Source organism: Phragmites australis, chromosome 13 (assembly GCF_958298935.1).
Source record: "Phragmites australis chromosome 13, lpPhrAust1.1, whole genome shotgun sequence".
NCBI classification, from domain to species: domain Eukaryota; kingdom Viridiplantae; phylum Streptophyta; class Magnoliopsida; order Poales; family Poaceae; genus Phragmites; species Phragmites australis.
The window spans coordinates 381585-407692 of record NC_084933.1 but is presented as its reverse complement, the minus strand read 5'-3'; the positions used below and the strand labels follow the sequence as shown (position 1 = coordinate 407692).

Genomic DNA, 26108 nt, shown 5'->3' with positions numbered 1-26108 from the left:
TCTAGCTAATCCCTTGTGTGTTTCCTATTGAGTTCATGTTCGTATGTTGGTCAAATACCCAAGTTAGTGAAAGTTTACAAAAAAACATCATCATATTATTTCTTTTTCTAGTTATATACTAGTCTTTTCTCCGGTTCTTTCAGTTACATCATGAGTTTTAGCATATTAATTAATAACAAAATTCAGTGCAATTTTTTTTTGTTTTTTTAATACTAGTATATGAATTCATATATGTTAATTGGTTAGGTATTCCAAGATGCACCAAATATATTTTAAAGTAATCCCTACCTTAAGTTGATTCATGCACAATTGGTTTATGGATTTTGTTCTCCTTGAGTGGAGATTTGAATTGTACATCTCTCACTTCAAATCTTTTCTGAGTTTATATTCAGCCCAAATCCAAATTGAATTCAATTTCTTCCTCATGAATCAAGATCCTAGTCCAAACCACAATTCAAATATGTTTATTTGAATTGATTTGAATCCATGGTCAAATCCAAATTCAAATATTCTGAATTCAATTTAAACCTAATTTCTAATTCCTTTTTCTTTTTTTTTTCTCTCTTCCCGGGCCGAGTTTTTTTCCTTTCTCCTTCGCGCGGCCCACGGCATCCGGCCCAGCCCTCCATTCCACCCTCCTTTCCTTCCTCGTGCTGGACAACCCCGCGCTGGATAGCCCAACCACGCGCACGTGGCTGCCTGCGCGTCGCACATCAACCGACCGTCTGCTCCCCCTCCTCCTCCTCCTTCCTCCAGCGTGACACAACGCCGCGCCGCATTGCGTTGTCCGCCACCGCGACACCGCCGACCGCCTCCAAAAAATATCGCTACGGCCACTCTCTGCGCCCTCGCTCTCTCTCCTCTCTCTGCCCTCACAGCACGCCACCCAAGCACCTGACGCCATGCGACTCCCGCGCTCGCTCTCGTGCATGGCCGGCGCAGAGCCGCCTCTACCACCGCGCGAGGCCCAATGGTGAGCACCGCTGTCATGCTGTGCCACGCCTTCGCGCCCTTGCTCGCTACCGTAACTCTCCGTCGCTGATTCGCCGACCACGTGCTACTGAGGAGCTTTAGGATCTTGCTGCCGTCCTTGTGCTGCCGTCCGATTGCCGGAAGCCCGACGGGAGCACGCCCGAGCCAGTAGCCGAGTAGCGTCGCCACTGCCTCTTCGACAAATCGCCTATCGTTGCCCCGGTTGTCGCCGTTCCTGCGCTCGGTGAGCCTCCCAGTTCCCTCTCACATCTGCATAGATAGCATGTAGGCATCCCCGAGGCTCCCTCTTAGCTCATCGCCACGCGCTGCCGTGTGACTGTCTCCGCCGCCATGCTTGCGCTCGCCGCCGGCATGTTTCTTCTCCGTAGTGTGGCCCGGCCGTCGCACCGTGATGGCTAGAGGCATCAGGCCTCCTTCCCTTGTAGGTTGGAACCTCCTAGTGAAGGGGAGGTGCTGCCCAATCGTCTCAGATGAAACATGCCGGCATCCAGATGAAAAAGTAGACGCTGCCAATGTCGGAGGCGAAGGCCAGGATGAAGAGTAGTCACCTAAGTCGCATTCGCACCCTAACTACTTGTGGCTTGGGTCCTTGCTTTCCGCTGTATTTTTGTTGGCTGTTCGGCCAGGTTTGTATTATTACCATTGGGTAGTAGCCTTTTTGTACTCTGTATCCTTGATACTTACGTACAAAGTTTGACTGTGATACTACAACTGTTATACTGTGCGTATCAGCTACTTAATTCAGGGACTGATACAAGAGGCACATGAGATCCCGGGTTTGTGGTCTTACACATTGTATATAACGATTTTGTCTAGTTGAGTTTTCAGGCATCAAAAGATATTAAGTTAGCAAGTCTCGAGGATGGTTATAGCATGTATTCATCAGTTTTTTTGCATCTACTTATGCTAATTCTATTTTGTCAACAAAGGATATTTCTATATGGAAACATGCGTTTGGGCAAAGAAAGGAGAAGGATTGAGTGAAAAAATTGGTGGCGCAAGGGTCAAGAATGGCTATAATCCAGGTTTGTACGGATAAATATTTTAGAGTTCAACATTTTCTTCGGTAATTGCTCCTGCCGCTGTGGCACCTCATTCGACATGAAAGACAAGATGATGGTGTTGTGCGAATCTTTGCATGTTCATCTAGATGCATTAAATGCACCTATACCCAATGTTTCAAATTTTGGAGATGTTCTTTTTAACTCTACTCAGAGATGGATGTCAGGAAGTCGAGTTTTTTAAGCCTTTCTTAAGTCCTGAGTGCGGACAACGGCAGGACGCTTGACCTAATAGTGTTTCCACTCGATACTCGAAACACAGCTTTTTCTTGCTCGATTCTTTTGACTGCAGGCTTGATCTATCTTACTTGACCAGGTTCGGACTTGGTAATACTTGAGTAGACGCTTGTGAAAATCCTCCTTGCTGAGCAGAGTTTGGGGGGCTACTGTTGAATATCTAACTATATGGTATATACGCATAAGGAGTACATCATATATGGATATGATACCTTGTTCACATCTTTAATGATTCCGGATATTGCGGACCAAAATCGTTGGGACCCGGTATACTCGGAGATCATGAAAGCTCATACTAGGAAGGTCTCCATCGGGTTAACCGACTCGAGTACGACTAGTATCCAAGCTGGATTCGGCTGCCTTACCTTGATCGACAAGACGGATGACTCCTCATCGATTACAGAAGGATTCGGGGTAGTGCTAGGGCCTATATAAGGTGGGGACCCAGACCCTTGAAAGGAGGAGTAAAACTTCTACAAACCCCACAACATGGATGACCTAGAGTAGTTCAACACAACTCAACTCGATGCAAGCACCAAGTCCATAGGAGATAATCGACGACTTCAACTCTAGTTTAGTTTAGATCCGATCTACTCCTTGTAATAGATATAGCCAGCTTGTTTGTACTCGAGAGCATACATATACATCAACCTCCATATAGGACGTAGGGTATTACTCCAGCCGAGGGCCCAAACCTGTCTACATCGCGTGTCTTGTTTTGTGCTCAATCCCTGATCTCGAAGGTACCCCAGTCTAATTATGAACATATTATCAAGAATAAATATTCGACATAATGCTAAGGCAATACATCGGGATACATTGGTTCTAGTCATTGTCGGTGAATCAGAAACCGGGGTCCCCGAATCCCGAGGCCAGGCCAGCATTCCGCCACGTGGCGCCCTCCCGCGGGGACATCTCCGTAAGATAAAAAAAGACTAAGTCCCGGGAGAGGGCGCTCGGGGCCACAGTCAGTGGTCCCCGAGTGCCCGGGTTCCCCGATGATCTGCGAAGACTAAGGTGACCGGGGTGAAAGTGCTCAGGGAGGTGAACAGTGACCCCTGAGCACTCAAGTCCCCCGACGACCAGGATAACCGAGTACCGGGAGAGGTGTGCCCAGGGCTGCGAGCAGTAGGCCCCCGGGCACCCGAGGAGCCCGAGGACCCAGGGAAGGTAGTTCCGGGAGAGAGTGCTCGGTGCTGCGAGCAGCGGCCCCCGAGCGCTCGGTTCCCTGAGGATCCGTACAGTCAAATCCAGGAGAGAGTGCTCAGGCCATGAACACTGGCCCCCGAGCCCTCGGTTCCCCGAGGACCAAGAGAGGGCGTTCTCGGGAGAGAGTGCTCGGGGAGGTGAACAGTGACCCCCGAGCACTCGGTTCCCCGACGACCCAGGGAGCCCCCCGTTAGTGGCCCCCACAGGGGCCCAGCGATGAGGTGTCAGCCAGTGAAAGGCCCGATGTCGCATTTAAGAGCGCACGTGACCTGTCACCTCCAACTGCTCCCGCCACGCTCGGTGTTAGTCCCTGCCATATTCTGGCAGAAGGGCGTGGGGACATTAAATGCACGGGTCCCATCCCGTGCCATCCGGCGCGCCTCGGGATAGCATCGCGAGGCCCGAGGCGTTCCATCTGCCGCGCTGCTGTGGCAGGCGAACAAGACGGGGCGGGCACACCGGGCCGCTCTGCGGCTGCCCGGTGGGCCCTCTCCACGACGCCCGTTGCCAGCGCCATCATGACGACGGAAGACCGGGCGCGGGGCGCGTTTTCAACCCCCATCACTTCGCGTAGAGGCCATGATGACGCCTTTTCCATTTATGGCACCTTGGAACTCGTGCCCTCCCATTCGGGGCACGCTGCTGCCGGCGGGTATTTAAAGCGACCGGCAGCACGGACAAAAAAAGGGGCTGAAGTCGGAAGTCTGAAAGGGTGAGTTAATTGGAAGGCGACGCTCGAACTCTCAGACAGGCATACACAGAGTCCAACAGAGATCGAAGAACCCCTTCGCACGAGCGTAGAAGCCAAAGAACAAGGAGCCCTAGGCTCTAGGATAGACAGACATTCTTGTAACTAGCACATTCCTGAGAGACATTCTCAGGGCATTTATAGCATCCACACAGGAGTAGGGTGTTACGCGCAGTGCGGCCCGAACCTGTCTAAAAATCCCCCAACGCATTTACTCTTTTCTGCATTGGATCATTCCTCACCACCTGCCATCGCATTTACATCCATTTATTTCTCCAGCAAACTTATTCAGAATCACCCCCCGGCAGAATCTCTAAAAAGGGGTCCCTCAGGATCCCTGCGACAGGAGCTAACCCTCCGACAGTCATACTAACCTAGAATGAATTGCGAAGACTCTCCTGACTCCCACCATCCCCCATCACCATAGTGCGTCGGTGGTGGTGGTCGTGGAGGAGGAGGAGGCAGAAACTTTTGGTGACACGGGCATGAGCACCAAGGATCGAGGCATATGCTAGGATCGTCGATGTGGATGACCAGCTCATCCTCCTCTAGAGGGATTGGAATAGCATCAACCTTATGTTGTAGGTCGAAAATACAGTCTTGCAGGTGATCGATGTACTCTTGGATGTTCTGTTAAATAGGATGATCGACCCATCTCATGTAGTGGCAACTCTCGTTGTCATCTAACTCCTACAAATACATAGAAATTATAGAATAGAATGTCCTACAATACGATATAGAACTTGTTGGCAATTTCACCCTTCCAAGAGGACATCGGAAGAATCGACGACCGCCATTAATACTACCATCATACATCTGCACAATATAGTCACATCTATGGGAGCACTTTGGCCACTCCTCTTTCGGGTGGTTGTAAGTCCTCAGGTGATGGGGTGGCCGAAACTCACGTTTCTCCTGCAAAGGGAAGTTCTCGAATGGTTCCTCATACGTACTAGGACCAAAGGAACCCGGCCATATCACCGGTGTCCTCCCCGCGTTAGTAGATCCTCTATTTCTTTCTCTCCCACCTCTAGCAGCCATTGTTTTGTTGTGCCTACATTTCCAACTATGCAAACCCTTTTATAGATGCAATACAATGAATTAATTATGCTAACACTACCGTTAAGCCTTACGTACAACGCTTATCGTAACGTTTAACCCTAATCCTACAGCTTAAGATATAACCTTCTTAGACATAACCTTTTCTGAACTTGATGGATTTTCAGAACTAGCCTTTTTATAAGTAGGCTTTTCAGAAGTATTCTTTTTAGATGTAGGCTTTTCAGATGTAGCATTTTTAGAACTAGACTTTTTAGATGTAGCCTTTTTAGACATAGCCTTTTCAGACGTAGGCTTTTTAGAAGTAGGCTTTTCAAACATAACATTTTCGGATATAGCCTTTTCAGACGTAGACTTTAGAAGTAGGCTTTTCAAACATAACATTTTCAGATGTAGCCTTTTCAGACGTAGGCTTTTTAGAAGTAGCCTTTTTCAGACTTAAGATTTCAAGCTAAATCTCCATAGACTTAGTCCATGAACCAGCACTGATTTTTTTGTATAAATAGCAGGCTAGGTGGAACTTGTCCCAACAAACTAAAGCCTTTTCCTCTTACCAAAATGGTTTCTGATCCTCACCCGAAGAAGTCAATGCCGGATGTTTTGTCTGCTGGGGTAGAAGTTCCGAAGTGTTCGTGTGGAGATCTGTGTAGGGTTAGGAAGTTCAATGACTTCTCGGACACCTATGGCAAGAAGTTCTTCATGTGCTCCAACTACGAGTACGACCCACCAAAGGGCAGCATCCGTGGTGGCTATTGTAGCCAGTTCTCACATATTGCAGAACTAAAACACAACTATCTGTCGTTTACCACTTACGACTTTTTCGTTCTTTGATAGTCTCCGCCGCCACTATGTGACTTCGTACAGTGGATCAATAATGATCAGAATGAAGCTAATGTGTTCTCATGCACACCCAACACCGGGCGGCATGAAAATGATTCGATGAAATAGAAGCCGATGAGAGGAGGGAGGCGACCCGCAAATGCCTATAAGAGGAAGAGCAGAAGAGGAGAGAGGAGTAGAACCGCCTAAAAGCGGAAGCACGTGAGGCAGATAGGGAGCGGAAGCATGACAGGGCACGTCGGGCTTGTGAAGCTAGTCTTGAGGCAGCGAGGAAGGGAAAGTACCCACGCTATACTCAATAGAGTGTCAATAGTAATCAGCTAATTTCAATTTCCTAAGGTATATTAGGTTTAGAATCGGTACATGTCTAGTTAACTTTCAGAATTGTACCGTACATGCCAATATCATCGTTACTTTCTGTATGTGGCTTCTTTAAATTCCCTAAGGTATATTAGGTTTCTCATCGGCATATGCCTATGATGGAATAAAAAATATACCGAATATGCCACTATCGTTGTTACATTCGGTGTATGGCCTATGATGCTTCGCGTCCTTTAATATTTCAATATTACAAGAAATATTGTTTAGTGCCGATATATGCCTAATGGGTCCGAAATGGATGTACACTGAATTTTGCTCTGGCTGTGCCTCATTAAATATATGATTGTTCCCAAATAAAAATTATTAAAAAACAAATAAATTACTGAAATGCAACTTATCGGTACGCTAGTTGCCAACAGGCCTATCGGTACCTGGAGTGTTGACAAACTTGTTGGCTGTCGTCTAGTTCGACAGCCATATTGGTGTCCACCCAGGGGTGCCGACCGGCCTTTTCGGCCACACATGCGTGCCGACAGGACCTTAGGCCCACTGTCACATAGGAAGTCAGCATACGGAGTGCCAATAGGTCCCTAGTCGGTACACCAAGTGCCGACATATATCTATTCTTGCAATTTTACGAATTTGACTATTATTTTTAAAACTTTTCAGTAAATAATATCATTAAAAAATTCCAAACTTTGAGGCTAATTTAGGTTGAGGAGAAGATAAGATGGAAGGAGAAAAGGGCGCTAGGGATTGTGTAAAACCCATAATCATTGGAAATGGTGACCTGAGGATCTAGCGGGAAGTATTTCATTATCTTTGTATATCAATATAGGAAGAAGCTCATTAATTAGAAAAAAATCTAGGGATTATTTGAATGGATCGTAGGAAGAAGCTCATTAATTAGAAAAAAAGGCAGCATACAAGGCAGATCCCAACAGGCACGATTCGATCGATTCTTTCCCTCGGCCGGACAAAAGTTCTTGCAAAATATTTATTTGATAACTTCCACCTTGAATGTTTCAAAAAGTTGCTATCTTTAGAAAATGTATTCTCACGTTCTTCCGTGCAGGTTCAAATAAACATTTTGCTTACATCCTTACCTGTTCCAAATCCATTCTGCATCTTCTTTAACTCTGATCCTTCGCGGTCGGTTATCCACCTTTTTGACGAGGCTTGTAATTGACCCAACAACCCTGCAAAAAAAGAGCAATATTCCTTATTTCCTGTATCAATATGGTGTGACAGTGGAGTTGTCAAAGTATGGCTAGGTCCAACATATAGGGTTAGAATCTTGTTGCTCAACAGATTATGATAGATGTGTACTCACATATATGTGGTTTTATTTGAAAGATGATGTGTATGTATGTATCATCATACTAATAAAAAATATATCTCAATATAGTGGTGCACCATACTTAATACTTTCTTCAAATATTATTTGTAGCATGAAAAGGTCCATGGCACCCCTTTAAGGTCCCCATGCTATCATCGTTACCTAAATATAATTCGTATCATATCAATAAAGATGTAGACTAGTTTGTGTAAAGTGTCTTTTAACAGATAGTCTCATGCCGTGGGACAGGACGACGGACTAAAATTTATTTGATGCAGGATATTGTTTTTTCTAAGCCCAGGATATTGTTGTTATAACGTGGCCTATAAGATTTATTGCTACTAAAAGAAATTGCTGTAGGACACTGTTGTTATAACGGGGCTTATACTGCAGGATACCTATTGTCTTGCAGCAAAAAAAGTTTTTACAGAAAAAGCACAAAATAAACGTGTCACACTCAAAAGAAAAATCCCCCTTTTAGATTTTTCTTCCGTCCCTATATCTATATGCATGCAAACGGAACTGTCCCATGTGTCAGCGGTGGCCTCCATCTCATGTCGTCCTAAATAATCGCGGCGACGGCGTCGTGGGAGAAGCAGCCCTCCGTTGCCGATGACGATGACGGCGGCGGCGTATCAAGCACTCCACCACTCCAGGATGAGGATGAGGATGGCCTCGCCAAATTCAATGAGGTGAGGTCAGCGGGAGACAGATGGGTGGAGAGCGAGAGGAGAGGAAGGGGGGAGACAACCAAACCCAAGCCTGTTCAACACCAACCCCCATTCACTGCTGTCAGTTTGTGATTGCCTTTAATGCTGCTGGTAAGGGTCAAGGTTGAGATTGTTGGCTGGATTGGAATTCTAATTTCTTCCCGCAGGTGCAGGAGCAGGAGCAGGTGCAGGAAAATGGAACCAACAGAAAAAGAGGAAAGAAATGGTCAATTCAGAGTTGCCAAGAGGATTGATTTCTTGGAAGAGATGGTCAATTCAGCTCAGCTCAACACTACTTTGTTCGATTCAATGGATTAGGGATACAAGTACTACACCAATTCCGAACAAGGGCCCTGCCCTGGCTTCTACCTTCCTTCCTTGCTCCCCTGTCCCGGTGTCCCTCTCAGATCCTTCCTTTCCATCGCATCCACTCACCCTCCGTTGCCATTACAATATTGGGTACTACCAGCTAATACTAACCTTAATTACCTGCTCTGCTACGCTTTTTTTTTATTACTTCGTCCCCTCCATTCGGGTGCTCCTGCCCCCTTCACTCTCTTTCCTTTCTGCTCCATCATCGGCGCTCGGATCAATCCCTCTGCTTGGTTTCATTCTGCTGCTTGCTTTGCTACCTGGTGACTTCAGCTTTCTTTCTTTTCTTTATTAAGTTGCTGCTGATTACTTTGCTTAGTTGCTATGCCCATCTATACCTTTCTTCCACAAAATCCATGTTTTCTTTTTTCATGAAATCCACAAAATCCATTTTGTATTGTACTCAATCAGTACGCACGAATTAATTCCATTTCATTTGCTTACTGCTTGATGTTCTTGTAAAACATAATACATGCCATGCCATTCTTTCTTCCTTTGGTTCATGCTCAGCTATGATGCTATGTTGTCATGACTGTAATAAGCTGTAAGGGATGCAGCAGCAACACTTCCTTCCCTGATGGATATGTGGTTTGCCCCGTGAATTAGAGCAGCAAAGGAATTTGTTTTTTCTACCTTTATCTCATGCCATGTTTTTTTTTGTCCCATCTCATGTCTACCGCTTATTGACTATTACTTGAAATTTTGCTTGTATTGGTCTTAATGGTCGCCAAGTGCCTATGCTGTTATGAAAACATTGCTCCTCTGAGTTCCATAAGCAACCTAAACAAATTTCCAACTAGTATAAGGTTCTCTTTCACACTCATAGCTTTCTTAAATTTGCCAGCAAATTCTAGTTGTAATTCGGTGCCCTTTTTGTATCTTGGGTCTGTTCAAGTAACATCTGCTCCTTTGCTCTTTAACAGGGAATGGACTCTGCTATCAGAGACAACCTACAAGGGTGAACTCTGAATATTCTCGCAAATTGGCAAAATAGTTGGGCCAACGGCGCCATGTTACGGCCTCAAGTATTCTTTCTTTGCTCCATTATCATCACATTATCTTTTGCCCATTTGCAACCATCGACTGCACAGATCACTGCACCATGGGAAGGTAACATCCTTCTTATTCACTGCACTTTGCCTGCTGACCTCTTATTTAGTTTGATCTCTGCATATTCATGTCCATTTCACTTTTGCCTTGTAAGCATGGCCTCACTCGAGGAGAGGTGCATACAAGAGTGCAACTCAGCGATACTACTTGTATTCTTAGATCTATTTTTTATGCCTTTTAATTTCTTTCTTCTTACATTGTCAAACTGACTGGGTCTAAAATTGGTTCATCTGATCTGCAGTCGATGCGCTGAAAGCTATCAGGGGCAGCTTGATAGATCCACTGGGACGTCTTAAGAGCTGGAACCGTGGAGATCCGTGCATGGGAAATTGGTCCCATGTTATCTGTTACAATGCAACAGCAAGTGATGGATACTTGCATGTACAGGAATTGTATGAGCATAAGCGATCTCCTTATCAATCAAGTGCTTGTTATACATTCCACACTACCCTTAGCATTTGTTATGAGTTGCTTTTGGTGATGAATGACAAAGCCGGAACTTGGTTCTATATACAAATTTGTTTACTGACTTAGCTTCATAGACCAAGTTTGCACCTGGATTTGTTGCCATTTTTGCAAAAATATAATTACCTATTAACTTCTGTTGACATCTTCTCCCTTTTTCTCTAAGCAGAAAGATTTTCCAGCATTCATTACATTCTTATTGTTTTGGCATTGTTGAAAAATAGACCATATTTTATGAAATATTGGTGGGTTTGATGAAGCTGTTAATGCAATAAGAAAAGGATCCAAAATGTCTTCAGATAGTAGTTGGGGCATTGTTCCTTCTGGTATTACTGGAGTTAATTATTTTGCAAGCTGATCTGATTGCTGTGACACTTGTTTCACTTGATAATATCTTCCATCCGCCAGTAGATTCCATGGTATTAAAGTATTTATATAGATAACATAAATTTGATTGCAGACAGCTCCTACAGTTAAATTTATCTGGAACTTTAGCACCTGAGCTTGGCCAGCTTTCTCAAATGAAAATCATGTAAGTGGAGTGATTTTAGCTGGTAATTGATTAATTACTGAGCTAGCTTTAGCTTGTCATTTGGATCTCCTACTTATTTAATATTACATGCTCCAAGGGGCTGAGTATTATTTTTTCTCTTTTGAAGGGACTTTATGTGGAATACAATCGGCGGGAGTATACCTAAGGAGGTTGGCAACATCACTTCTCTGGAATTACTGTAAGTCGGAATCTGCAGCGCTCATTAGAATTTGTTCAACAACATAGTCTAGCTGAATCAGTTACCTAAATATATTTTGGTTGCACACAGAGCTTGCCATTTTTCTTGAGCTGTTAGTTTAACTTAGTATTTGCTAGAGTTAATATAAGATGCACCCTGATACTTGGTATTTCTATTTTCCATTTTAACATATCTTTCATAATAATTTAAAGGTGTTTCTCTGATACAAGTCGTTGGCAGGTGTGTCATTTTTGTCACATCCTATGTAGTCTGGGATGGGATTTGCAATTTATTGTTTCTGCTCTTGTAACAAGGTGCCCATTGTATGTATTTGCAGGCTCCTAAATGGAAACCAATTGAATGGTTCTTTACCAGAGGAGATTGGCTTCCTTCCTAATCTGAATAGGATTCAGATTGATCAGAACCATATATCTGGACCCGTACCTAAAACATTTGCTTACCTGAACAAAACCAAACACTTGTGAGTAGAATATGGTTTACATCTCTGTTATCAAGGAATAGGTATCCTAATGGACTTTCAATCTTGATCCAGTCACATGAACAACAATTCATTGAGCGGTCAAATTCCACCTGAGTTGTCTAGACTACCTTCACTTGTTCACCTGTAAGTTCCAGACCGTTGCATCATTAGTGCTCTTTCTTTATACTTTACTGAGAACATAATTAATTTGCAGATTGTTGGATAACAATAACTTGTCAGGCTATATTCCTCCAGAACTATCAAAGTTACCAAAAGTGCTGATCATGTACGTAAGCTTCTATTTTGCGGTACTTTGAAAAATACTCACTGTTTTGTTAATTTGGTTGGATTGGCTATCATTCTTTGATCAGGATTTGGATTTTTCCTATGAAGCTCACAACTCACATGCAGTAGTTACTCTATATTTGTTATTTCATATCTTGATTAAATTTAACTAGAGCTAACCTACAAGTTTGGGAGGAACACAAAGTATTAACCTCTATGGGCCTAAACTTTTCTTTTTTGTGGCAATAGCAGCTGATGTATGTTACTTGTGATAATTTCTTCAATCTTCTCAATGAGAACTTGATCTAATTGGCCGCCGTAGACCAAGTAGTAGTCTTGGTTTAAATCTGGTTTTATCATGATCTATGGCGCTTACTTCTTGCTAACACTATAATCTAATGATCGATACCTCAAGCTGACATGCTGTTGAAATATATTTCTGTTTATTTTTTGGGGCTTTTCTGCTATTTGTAGATCAATAATAAATCACAACTAGTTGGAAAGAAACAAAACACTTCATGCTACAAAAAATTCATGGCACTTTGAGCAGCTCACTTTCTTCAACTTTTTTAATATGTATTTTTTGATAGATAATATGCGTTTGCAATTTCACATTTTTGAAATGTATTGCATCCATTGTCCATCTAATATCTAACTACATCTTTTCAAAATGATTCCAGCCAACTAGACAATAATAATTTCTCTGGAAGTTCAATTCCTTCATCTTATGGCAACATCACGACACTTCTAAAATTGTAAGTTTGTTTTACCTCCTTTAGCATTCTTATATTAGTGCACAAATGAATTTTAGTATCAGTAATGGAAATCCACATTCTTTGACTACCCCTATCGTTATTTACCAATTACCATGACAATCCCCCATCATTTGGTTGAATCCTTGATGGGAAAAAAGGAAATCTTGACCTGTGGATTTGTGCTTCTAAATTATTGCCTTATTTATATGGTAACTATCTCATAGATATTGACTGAATAACATCTTTTGTCCCTCGATCGGTGATCTACAAAGTAAAATGCATACTGTACCTTGTCCAATTACACAGTTATATGCTACAATGTTGATTAAGCAAACTTAGACATTTGGTTCGTTTCTGGTCATCTGATTAAGCTCCTTGATTATCTCTCATAATGACTATCTGAGGAAATAGTTTGACTAATATTGATTCGTTGGCCTGCTAACATGTTCTAACTGAAATTTAGGGTACTATGATGCTAAACTGTATGCATGCACACATGACACATCCAAAATTATGTGCAGTTCTTTACCCATAATGGCTAGCATCTAAGGAGGCTTGCCTTTGAATGCCTTGAAAATTTAGGTGTAAAGCTGCAATGCATCGCAAGAATGCAAGTTTGATTCATATTTCTGCTCTCTTTTTTCCTTTCTGTTATAGTGTTTATGATAGTTATAAATTAATATAATTGATACTGTCACCATCAGGAGTTTGAGAAACTGCAGCTTGGAAGGACTTGTTCCTGATGTCAGTGGAATACCCCAACTTGGCTACTTGTATGTGTTAAATTCTGTACTGCAGCTTCACATTCTAGGGAACAAGAAATGATCCACTATTTTTTTATTGGCAGAAAATTTCATTGTTATTACACATGATGCTTAGAAGAATTTGGCAGCTATTTTGTTCTCATCTTTGTCTTATTGGTGTTTCAGGGATCTTAGTTGGAATCAGTTGACGGGTCCCATACCATCCAACCAATTGGCGAGCAACATAACTACAATGTATAAAAGACAGCCCTTGCAGACAAATCATAGCATTTTATTTATTTTACTAAACTTTTGACAATAACTATCTTCTATTGATCATTCTAATAGCACTGACAGTCATTTCCAGTTTATACTCATTTCTGCAATTTGTGCAGTGATCTTTCCCACAATCATCTTAATGGTTCCATTCCTGGAAGTTTCTCTGGGCTTCCTAATCTCCAAAGATTGTAAGTATGCTCTTATCCTTTTCATGCTATTTATGTGTTTGGTGTATGCAACTGTTATGATCCTTAGATCACTGGTAGAAGACTTTGCATAGAGGATAGATCTCTTGAGATAAAGGGGAAGAATATGTCATTATTTCTTAATAGTAGTGATTATAATATGCCTCCTTATAGAGGGCTCTCCAAACAATTATACATGAATTCAATATAATAGATAAACTGCATATCCACCGGACAAGATCCATTCTTGTGAGAACCGAGTGATAGTTCGGTTGGTAGAGCCTCCAGTTGAGATGCCGCCCACCTAGGCTCGAACCCGGGTGCTCGCAAAAAGTACGTACCTCCCTGAGAACTAATTTCAGCGAGTTTCGTGGCCAGCGAGGGTTCGGTACTCCCCTCCTTTAAGACGAAGCATGTCTTCTTGCCGTTGTCGAGTTTTTTTTAATAACAGTATCCACGTGCTTCAGTACCTTCTGCAGGCCTCACATGCCTGCAAAAATAATTATCTTTCAATGACCCTAGTTTCTTTATCTCAGACAGTATGCATGGTAGATATGATCTAAAATGACTGGTCGAATCAGACTGAACTGAGACTTTTCTTGTCTTTGTTCAGGTCATTGGACAACAACAACTTGGATGGCTCTGTTCCATCTAATGTCTGGCGAAATATTGATTTCAGTGGAAATAGAACTCTTATACTGTAAGACCTTCAAAATCTGCACTTCTTATTGCTTTTTTTCCTAGAACAATGTAATTGATAGTCTAATACTCTGTTGAATATTTTACAGGGATTTCCAGAACAACTCTCTCGCCAATCTATCAAATCCTCTTTTACCCCCTGCCAATGTTACCATCCTGTATGCATTTCTATTCATTACTTTTCTTTTTCATTGCAATTCAGAAATTCTTGACTTATTTGTGTTATTAGAAAGATGCTATGTTGACATTGATTGGTCTGACAATCTTTGTTCACTAAAAAATCTGATGCAGACCTATCTATTTTTTGGTAGCTTGAATAACAGTGTAACTTCCATATACTGTCTAGCAAGATTATGTGCAAGACATCTCTTGTTTAAACATCAGAACATATCAGCAATAAGTAGACTACCTTGTAGCCACCTACCTTGTTTTATTCGTCTCGGAACACCGGGTTCTCAACTCAGTTTTTTCTATATGTCAACTTGTTCCAACATAATATTCAATTAATTTAAAAATCCACAAACTCCCATAAGTTAGCAGCGTTTATCACTCCACCTCACATTCATTTCCATTTATTTTTTCTCAAGCACACAGGAGAATGGTGCATCATTGATTCATTTCCATTTATTTTTTCTCGAGCACACAGGAGAACTGGTATTAGATCTCTTGATGATTGATTGTAATCTTGCTTTTAATTAAGTAATGAAGCGCTTAGTCTAAAAAAAAGTATTGTGATGTAGCTACAACTTCCTTGATTCTAAATAAAAAACTATTTGCTACTTCTACCTAGATTAATTTGGAAAGAAAATGGCGTTCACATGGAAGACTGGAGCACATATTCAATAAAGCTTGTTGTTGCAGCTTTTACATTTGTTCATCTCTATTTGCAGTACCTTATTTTTTTTTTCTTAACATCCCATATTTAGGTTATATGGAAACCCCGTATGCACAGTTCAAAATCAATTGAATATTTCTCAGTATTGTCAATCAAGGGCAGTTGCTGCACATGGAGGTTCCGCAAATAACAGTACACGTTGTGCACCATGCTCTACTGACCTTCCTTACGAAAACATACCAATGTCACCAATACCGTGCTTATGTGCCATTCCACTTTATGTGGATTACCGGCTTAAGAGCCCAGGGTTTTGGAATTTCGTTCCATATGAAGTCCAATTCCAACAGTACTTATCATCCGGGCTTTCATTGTCATTGTACCAATTAGAACTTTCTACTTTTATGTGGGAAGAAGGCCCAAGGTTGAAGATGTACCTAAAACTATTTCCAAATAACACTGCATTTTTCAATGCAAGTGAGGTGTTCAGGCTCAGAACTATGTTCACAGGCTGGCAGATTCCGGACTCTGATATATTTGGGCCCTATGAACTTATCGACTTCAACCCAGGGTGGTACAACAACAGTATGCTATCTTTTCTCTGCATCTATTATTTTCATTTCTATATTGTCTAGTTTTCAGAGGTTAAGATTAGAGCATTTCTGAATTTTCACTATGATAAGGATGCCTTCTGTAGTCAAACTTGCATATGACTAGTAACTGTGAGAAACATATCTGATGAATTGCTGATGCCACTTGGTGACAGTGAGCAAGTTATGAAAAGAATGACGTATATAATAATAGGTCGCTATCTACTCCTGCATTAGCTGCTACTCCACATTGGTGAGAAAATTGTCTCTGCAGATTCCTTTTGGTGAACGCTACAGGCACAACATTGGTTTGGTCGTTTGGGCCAGTGGTGAATACAGAACTTATAACCTGCAGGGTCAACCCTTTAAAATATTTGGAGATTTACCAATATTTACATAAATATTAATATAAATAGAGCCATTTTGCAAAAACCTTCGGGGTATGAGCCTGAATGTTACAAACGAAATACAATATCCCAAATGAATAGTTTGGGATTCAAGAAGATGTGGTGTGGCACTCACATGGTGCTGTTGATCAAACATGCCTACAGAACTTACTGTTATGAAAAATTTACCAACCTAAGTTTGCTGCATATTCTAGGAAGATCAGTTAAATTTCCATAATTGTAGCAAGTCTTAAAGATAGAGAGCTCACATGTTCTCATGCTATCTTTGCAGTATTACCACACCGTGCAAAGTCCAGTCTGAGTACAGGTGCCATTGTTGGGGTAGTCATTGCAGCATTTGCTGCAGCTGCCATTCTTTCATCCCTCATTACTATTGTTATATTGAGAAGACGTTCAAGACATTCTTCAAAAAAACGCTCTGGTAAACCCTCCGCCTCTACTCTCTATGGTCTTAAACAGTTAGAAAGTTTGTATCTCTACTGAAAGTAGAATATTGTTTCAATTGTTCCCCTTTTTATTAATTTATTTACTGTTTTAGTGAACGAATTAATATGTTATTTGCTTCTCGAAATTTCTTTGTACAGAGCTGCAATAATGTATATATTACTTTACCATTTCCATATGGTTTGCTATTTATTTGAGCTAGCATTCCTATTTATGAAAATATAATTATCTGCTGTTCCAATGACAAGGTTTTTGTTGTCTGTTGCAGTGAAAAGAATTTCGATGAAAATTTCTGGTGTAAAAGACTTCACATTTGAAGAATTGTCACATTGTACAAATGACTTCAGTGATTCAACACTAATTGGTCAAGGAGGGTATGGGAAAGTATACAGAGGTGTGTTGGCTGATGGAACAGTAGTTGCAATAAAACGTGCACAGCAAGAATCTCTTCAGGGTTCAAAGGAATTCTTCACAGAGATAGAATTGATGTCCAGGCTGCATCACCGAAACCTGGTTTCTTTGTTTGGTTATTGTGATGAAGAAGATGAGCAGGTGGTCCCTGCAAACCTTTTTCTTTTTTCTTTTATTTTAAATAAGAAGACAAATATAAAACTCAATTTCATTAAATGTTGTTGTTATGGGCATGAAAGCCTAGAGCCTCCCCGTGTAGATGTGATGGGCCGATCTAAATGGCTCTGAACCCAAGCAGTGCGGCCACGTCGGCGAACGGTGGCCACGCCACAAGGGCAGCGATTAGAGAAGAGGACTGGGAACTAGATTGACTTCTCCTCTTGCTTGCCCTCCATAGCACCATATGCCTGCCTTTGTAGAACTAGGCCTGCACATGTGTATACCCCTAACTACCTAACAATAGATATAACCGACTAACTATGGTAGCCTAGAGCCTCCCCGTGCACACCTGCATGTTACAACTTTGGCTTTGATCACCATAATATTTCCTCCCTCCTTGCAAGTTTGCTCGTCCTCGAGCTGTGGTGGAGACCATAGCTGCATGCCCTCGGAGCCCCACGTCGCCGAAGGGTTGCAGCATCAGCGTCTCATCACAAGAGAGCACCAGATTGTCCAGATCCCATCGCCCGTGCTGCTACTAATCGGTGTTGGTGAAGACTACTGTAGCGCCACGACAGGCCCTGGTGGCGTCGCCCATGGGGATAGCAACGACAAAACCAGTGGTGGTGCTAACAGAGGTTGACAGGTGGTGCAGTCGTGCCAAGGATGGTCTCGGTGGTGTCGTCCATGGAGATAGCAGCAGTGAGACCATCGGTGGAGCCAGCATTAAGGGCGATTGGTGATGGACAATGAGGTGGTGTAGTCACACCAATGCTGTTCTCGACACTGCTATCCATTGGGATAGCAACGACGAAACCAGTGGAGGCGTGACCAAGTTAGATGGTGTGGTAGGCAGCGCCACTATTGGCTTTGGTGGTGTCGTCCATAGGGGTGGTGATGGCGAAACCAACGGCGGCAGCGATGAAGATGAGAGCGCAGTTGAAGCCATAGGTTGGGATCAACTATCTCTGATACCAGATGTAATGGACCAATCTAAATGGCCCTGAACCCAAGTAGCGCAGCCACATCGGTGAACGGCGGTCGTACCACAATAGCAGGGATAGGAGAAGGGGACTGGGAATTAGATTGATTTCTCCTCTTGCTTGCCTTCCATAACACCATGTGCCTGCCTTTATAGAACTAGGCCTGCACACGTGCATACCCCTGACTACCTAACAATAGATCTAACCAACTAACAATATGATATAATCTTAACTAATTGCCCTTGAGGCCTAATCCTATCTAACTAACCATGGTAGCCTGGAGCCTCCCCGTGCACACCTGCACGTTACAGCCCTGGCTTTCATGCCCATAACAGTTGTTGATTATTCAGTTCTTTGCTTCTTTTGAATCGGGTTGTGGAAAAGTTTACATACAAATTTGTTGAGTTTATTGCACTTGTTGAAGTACATATACATGCATGTATGTGCTATCAGCCTATTTTTGGTAGAGCAGTTAAATGAAGTGTTTATTGTTTAGTTCACAAGTGCTTCCTTGTTGTTAGGTATTATAAGCTTCTTTTGTGTAGAGCTTTCTTGTTGATATCCCACGTTTTGAGCAGTCTTGATGTTGGATGCGTGAGTTAATGGTAATGTATGTTCTATTCAAAATTACATTCATGTAGCCTCATACTCTTAAGCCTATATTGCAGATGCTGGTATACGAGTTTATGCCCAATGGTAATCTACGTGATCATATTTCAGGTGAGAACCTTTTTTCTGTGGTCACTATAATGCACCTTAAAAGTTACTGATATAGTCATTAAATGGCAGCCAACGACTAAAAACATCGCAAATCCTATGCTTCTGTCTTTGCATCCTTTATTTTGCCAAATAACTCAAAAATTGTAGTCTAAGTGCATGACCTAATTTCTGAAATATTTTTATTCTTGTTGAGTTAGTTTATTCCACACTTGTCCATCTGGGTGATGAAGTTTTTCTATTTATGCAGCATGCATATTCAATCTTCCTTTTGCTACAACTAACAGATACAATCACAGTTCATTCTGACATCCAGCTGAAAAATGTATCAAAACACAAACTTATGCATCTTAGTTGTTGTGGATCATCGTGCATTCATATTACTTCCTCCATTTCAAAACTCATGGCTCCATATTTTCAAATTTTGTTTCTTAATACGTGTCATTCTACAATTCTAAGATAATATCCCACCTTCTTCCTTAGATACTCTCCTTGTTACGCATTTAGGCTGTTTGTGGAATGGAATGAAGGTTATAGGTGTGAGAGATTGAAGGACCAGGCTTAGGGCCTCAGGCCCTGTGGTTGGTAGTCGTCCAAGAGGGAGGAGGCGTTGTGGCAGCCGGCAGGGGCAGGCGGTGATGGGGTGTTTGGGGGGGGGGGGGTGCAACAGCTAGGGAGAGGGGGAGAGGGGGAGTTAAGAGGGTTGAAAGGAATAAGCCTCTTCCTCCTTGATGAATAATGAGTCCATGGCCTTATATTTATAGTTGGGACTCCCAAGCAGATCTATTCGAGTCTCTTCCAAACATTGAGATAACTTCCTAACCTAGGACTCCTTAACCTGCAAGTCAAATGTTACGAGCTAATGTAGCTCTAATACCAAGTTGTTATGATCGATCATAAGGGTGATAAACATTCGTCGGGAGGATAGTCGGACAGCGTCAGCTACTAGGAATGAGATATTAGACTATAAATGAGAGCAACTTAGAATATTAGGGGAGACTTAGATTAATTCTTCTCTTCTTGACTACAATGACATGTGGTTGCCCCTTAATAGGGGAAATTACAATGCTCCTAACTTATTTCATACCAAACTTATCTCTAAGCAATCCTAATTCAATCCAACTTCTAACTTATCTCCTACCAAACTTATCTCTAAACAAATCACCTCGAATTCTAACATACCAAACTTATCTTCTAATTAAATCCAACTCTTACTAAACTTATCTCCTAGCTTGATCTCCTGTCGTGGTGCTCCTTGGGCTAGTTGGGCTCCATGACATTGAACCAATCCTAGGATTCCCTAATTATGCTAATCGTCGGTGGAGCTGACTTGGAGAGGGGGAAGGGGGTGGGGCATGTGGCAGCAAACCCTTGGTCGGCTGCACACCTCCATGTGGCGTGGCGACATCAGCCCTAGTCCTGGCTCTCGCGGCCCTGGGCTAGCCTTCTTGGCCCATGAGGATCCAGTCTGTGACACCCCTCCTTTTCATGACTTAATTTTTTTTCCAAGGTCACTTACTACTACTAGCTGGCGTGCAAGTGCGCGTGAGCGTGCGTTGCTACGGATATCAATAAAGGATTCTGGAATTCTAAAAACCAAAAACATGTATGATGTCATACATCATCATTTGCAGCACTGTTTACCACTGAATACACATGTAAATTTAGTGAACAGAAGCAATTACTGCACATTAAATACTGCAGAACAGAACATAAGACAAATGACACTTAGATTTTACATGTTAAGCAATACTCCATGTATCTCTACATATCTACAACCTAGCAACACATACTAAACACAACAGACAGATCAGCAGTCTCATGCAAAATTGCTTTGCTTGAAAACCTAGAATCAGTACTTGTAACATTGACCCATCCCAGAAAATCCAATGAACTCAAAATTCAGCAGTGAATATCATACAAAAAAAAGGGAAAAATGCAACCCCCCCCCCCCAAAGTCACTTGGAATTTGACTTTCCTTCCCATAAGTTGTTTTGTTGCAAAAACCCCCCTAAAAGTTCAGCTTTGCTGCAAAAAACCCCCCAAAAAATTCAAAAATAAAATAAAACAAATCACACAAAAAATTCTAAAAAAAACTAGAGACAATTCTAACCTTATGTGAATTTTTTTTCAAAAATAATATCCTTTGCATCATATTTCATGGAGAGGAAGTTTGGAAAAAAAGAAAAATATGTAGCTCATTTATTAACTCATGTTATTTTAACTTTGTCATGTCTACCATTATTTTTCCTACACAAATAATCGTTTAAGTAAACTAATAAAAGATGTTTCACTAATTTTGGGGTGTTATGGATTAGTTATGAATTAATCTATCTGCAACATATTTACTAAATCCTGCATGTTACAATAACTATTTCAAGATTTCATGTATTTTTAGAAGATAGAGGATCATGTAAGAAGAATAAAAAATTGGTTTCATGATTTTTGGATTAGTAAATAATTAACTATGAATTTAACTTGAATTAATAAATGAGCTGCACGTTTTTTTTTAACTTCCTCTCCATGAAATATGATGCAAAGGATATTATTTTCGAAAAAAATTCACAGAAGTTCTTAGAATTGTCTCTAGTTTTTTTAGAATTTTTTGTGATTTTTTTATAAAGCTGAATTTTGGGGGTGGGAAGGGGGTTTGCAACAAAACAATTTCTGGGGGTGAAGGTCAAAATCCAAGTGACTTTGGAGGGGTTATATTTTTTTCTAAAAAAATAAGATAAGAATCACTTTAATGTTCCTAAAGAAACAAGCCGAGTGTCATACTCCTTACAAGACAAATGGTTCCACGTCCAACCAGTGCAGTTCTAGAATAAGAACGGAGGGTCTACAATGTGCATGGTGTTATGAAGATGAACAGTAACAGATCGGAGAGAGAGGCAGCTGGATCAGGACGAGTTGCAGCGTCTAAGGAAAAACCCTAGATCTGATACCATGTTAGAAATAACAATTTGTATTCTATGGAGGTCTTATGTCAGTATATATACATATACATGTTACAATATGCAAAGAATTCCTTATACTCTAAGGATATTAAACAGAGCAATATATATATCTAACACACGAGAGTAATGTAAAATAATGACAAGAAAGCTTTGCTTAAAGCACCTTGTACATGATATCCATATATGTCTAATTCTGCAGCAAACTCAGCTTACCCTTTGACAAAACAAGTCAAAATTGACCTGATTTTTCTAAGCAAATTTGTGTTGGGAGGTGGTAAAAAAGGTGTCTATTGAATCTAATCAGGCTCCTCCAAGGAATCCTTGACGGCTAGGATGGCAAGACCTAGCTCTTAGTGTCGAGTTCCCTACTGCTGAGCTCCTCAGCCTTGACTGTGCCATCAGTATCTGCTTCACCCTCTACATACGGCAAAGTTCAAGGCCCCTCTGCACCACTGCAGCATGTGCTAAATGCGCATTACAGTGGGTGGACACGGTGCCTAGCATTGAACACCTCAATGATGTTGTCGCGAGGCATGCATATCTTCCAGAGTGGTCGCGCACCTCCAAGTGACCCTTTCACTGCCAAATCCAGCCACTAATGGCGCGCATCTGTGCCCTTCCTCGCTGGGGTGAGCACCAGCCGTCACCAGATTGACATGGAGTGGTGGGAACCCTAGCGCCGCGGGATCCGCCTGCATTTGTATGACGCCAGCCACCACACCCCTCACGGAAAAATTGCTGGCGGCCTCGAGCACTACGCAGGTGAGAAAGAGATGGGGGAGGCGAGAGACGAAAGAGATCGAGGGGGGAGAAATGTGAAGGAATCGCTCGGAGAGGTAGGTCCACCTGTGGCGCAAACTCCACATGAGAGGATGGTGGGGGTGGGAGACGTACCAACCACCACCGCCACTAACTGTGCTTTTTTAAGTAGTGAAGGCATCTGATTAGGTGCATCCCATTATGCACAGGCCACGAGACATTCCATTATCTGAAAAAGGTCATTTACTAATATAGACTAGAGTAACATACAACATCCCAAGAGTAATGGTGAAGCCTTTGAGTGATGCTAGTATGGTCTATTGTAGGTGTACCTTAGTTGTTGTGTGACATACTGACATTGTAGAGTAACGCCTATCAAGAAAGAGGGGATACAAGCTTTGTTGATTAAATTATTTCTCAATTGTAAGAATACTTCAGCACACTTACAACACGAACTCTACATGTTAGGTATGATGGGATCCAACATAGAACATCTACATTTTAATAGTCAGGTTCAGTTCAATGAAATCTCCATGCTATATGGTCGCATGTAGTTTCTTTTTGCATTTCTGTATGTGTGCCAAGTCAGTTCACCTGCATTCCTATACCTTCTGATATGCTGCCTTTCTGACCTGTTGAGTTTCGCGATCTGTGTGACAGTTAAGGCTAAAGAGCCTCTAAATTTTCCCATGAGGTTACGGATTGCTCTGGGATCGTCACGAGGTATCCTCTATTTGCACAGTGAAGCGGACCCTCCAATATACCATCGCGACATCAAAGCTAGCAATATTCTATTGGACTCGAAGTTTGTTGCAAAAGTTGCTGATTTTGGTCTCTCACGGCTTGCTCCGGTGCCAGAAACAGAGGGGAGTACCCCTGGTCATGTCTCCACTGTCGTGAAGGGTACCCCGGTAAGTAGGCTATACCATACATTACTTTACCTCATGAGTTGCAATTGCAAGCTGCTATACTGAATTCTGTTCATACTCTAAAGCTGGTGTTGTGAGTATTCCATGATGTGTGTGGTCAATTCATCCATGACTTTTTGGAATCTAGCTAGTGTGTGGGTTACAATAGCCAGATTAATTAATTTTTAATTGATATATTAACAAATTTTTAGTTGCATGCGGCACCAAACTTTGATTTACCGAATGGAATTTGCTTTCTAGAGAGCAAGCTTAAATGCATCTATTCGAAACTGGTAAAGGACTTGCATAAACTTCCATTTTGCTCTGATATAAGTTGCAGCAGCTCCCACCAGTAGAACAAGGAAAATGTTGCCCTGGTACCGTATGCAAAATAAAACCATCACTAAGACAATATCCTGATGGACTGGAGGGAGTAATACTGAAGTGCTTCTTAAGAATTAGTGAAATGCACCGCACATTAATGGTTAGTCACCATTTCCCTTTCTTCACTTTTGCAGGGTTATCTTGACCCGGAGTATTTCCTCACTCATAAGCTCACAGACAAAAGTGACGTGTACAGCCTCGGTGTTGTGTTTTTGGAACTACTGACGGGGATGCAGCCTATTTCTCATGGAAGAAATATAGTTAGAGAGGTATGTTGAGCATAGGTTCTTTTTCGTATAGAATCACTTTGTTGCCTCAAACTGCAGCTAGCGAGAGTTCATGCAATCCTGCTCCTATGCCCTCTTATCAGCAGTAGAATCAGTGATAATGCCACTTTTATGCTGCTGATACTTAGGTTTTGGCGGCCAAGCAGTCCGGTATGATATTCTCGGTGGTCGATAACCGGATGGGCTCATACCCCACGGAGTGCGTGGAGAGGTTTGCTGCGTTGGCGCTGCGGTGTTGCCAGGATGAGACGGATGCTAGGCCGTCCATGGTGGAGGTGGTTAGGGAGCTGGAGGTGATACGGCAGATGACACCGGGGGCTGAAAACATAGCATCGTCAGAATCCGGCGTGGCGATGGGCTCTAGCAGCAGCAGCAACGCCACCGGTGCACCCACAACGTCGTCGGGGTCGCGGATGCTTTCTTCTGGTGATCACTACATTTCGTCGATGGAGGTCTCCGGTAGCAACCTGCTCAGTGGCGTTGTGCCCAGCATCAATCCACGCTGACCATAGGAGCAGGAGCAGGAGCAGGAGCAAGAGCAGAGCTATATCTCCATACCATCCGCACATTGTATGCGTCAATGTTATTATTACAGATAGAAAAGATGGCATCGATCTCTTCTTGTATATTTTAGTGCAATCAGTGCAGTGCAGTGCAGTGGTTACTGATGCTTGCGTCACTATGTGCATTTGCGTAGAATTTAGGAAAGTAATGCTCGGTTATTATACTGGTAGTATGTAATAATAATGACTCAATTGCCCTAAGATTCCTTGCTTAACTGGTGAAGCTTTCATTTGTCTTGTGTGACAAATGAAAGCTTTCACCTGTCGTGGAGTGGGATCCATGTCAGAATAAAAATAAATTCAACTCTCTCCTGTGGCTTTTGAGCCCAAGGACTGTCAAATATATGGCCCCTATGTGTTACAATTTCTTTTGCTTGGCTTTGGATGCTAGGTACGCTCTCCTCCTGAGATTTGCTCTACCACATCGAAGTGATCCAAAGGGCGAAAGAGAGAAAAAGTTCCCCACAACTTTTCCGTCGGTTTAAATCAGATGTGGTAGAGCAAATATCGGGATGAAAGCGTAACATGCATTGATTAATAAATCAGTATAATAACGAGTGTTGAACTTTTTTTCCATTGCCTCCTCCTCTCTTGTTTTTTTTTTCCAGAACGCGTCTGAGCACGTTGTTTCATTAAGAGGAAAAAAGAAATACAAGCGACCTGTCCACCGCACCAAGTCGAATTGGTGCGTATGAAAACAACAAAGGGGATTACACGGTTCAACAAGCACAACCTATAGAAGAGAAGACAAGCGAGAAGAACAGCAAATGAGTTCAACGGCTTGGGACGTGAGGGCCTCCAACGCCCCCTTGCTGCATGGTTTGCTATGCAGACCTCGTGTTGGGTCTCGGAGCTCCTGTACTTCGTCTCGGTGTCTCATGTCTGGAGCACACCGAGTTCATTCGGGTAGCACCTCATGATGAATACCTCATGGTGGCTGGTTTGGTGATCAATGTCGTGTCATCGCCGGACTATCCGGTGCTTATAGTTCGATTTCGGCCAGAAGACATACTTTCTGGAAAAAATAGTCCAGTGAGGGGCTCATTGAATGCCGGACTATCCGAAGAGTGGGATGAGAATTTGGT

At 42.3% G+C, this 26108-nt stretch overlaps 1 protein-coding gene across 4 annotated transcripts; it reads left to right on the top strand.

The window, feature by feature from the left end:
• The first annotated feature begins 8353 nt into the window (after positions 1-8353).
• Positions 8354-25397, top strand: LOC133888580 (probable LRR receptor-like serine/threonine-protein kinase At1g06840). Of its 4 annotated transcripts, XM_062328878.1 has the most exons (22): positions 8635-9152; positions 9622-9695; positions 9813-9999; positions 10241-10391; positions 10925-10996; positions 11124-11195; positions 11533-11676; positions 11749-11820; positions 11891-11962; positions 12642-12716; positions 13421-13489; positions 13646-13714; positions 13855-13926; positions 14537-14623; positions 14712-14780; positions 15549-16039; positions 16723-16872; positions 17164-17447; positions 19117-19168; positions 23542-23792; positions 24308-24442; positions 24589-25397. In XM_062328878.1, exons 3-22 carry the CDS (start codon positions 9900-9902, stop codon positions 24964-24966), a joined length of 2865 nt encoding a protein of 954 aa, XP_062184862.1. In that variant the 5' UTR covers positions 8635-9152; positions 9622-9695; positions 9813-9899; the 3' UTR covers positions 24967-25397. The 4 variants fall into 4 exon arrangements, with proteins under 4 accessions (XP_062184864.1, XP_062184862.1, XP_062184863.1 ...); XM_062328880.1 differs by lacking the exons at positions 8635-9152; positions 9622-9695 and adding an exon at positions 8354-8628; XM_062328879.1 differs by lacking the exon at positions 9622-9695 and having other exon boundaries at positions 8635-8976.
• Positions 25398-26108: the final 711 nt, after the last annotated feature.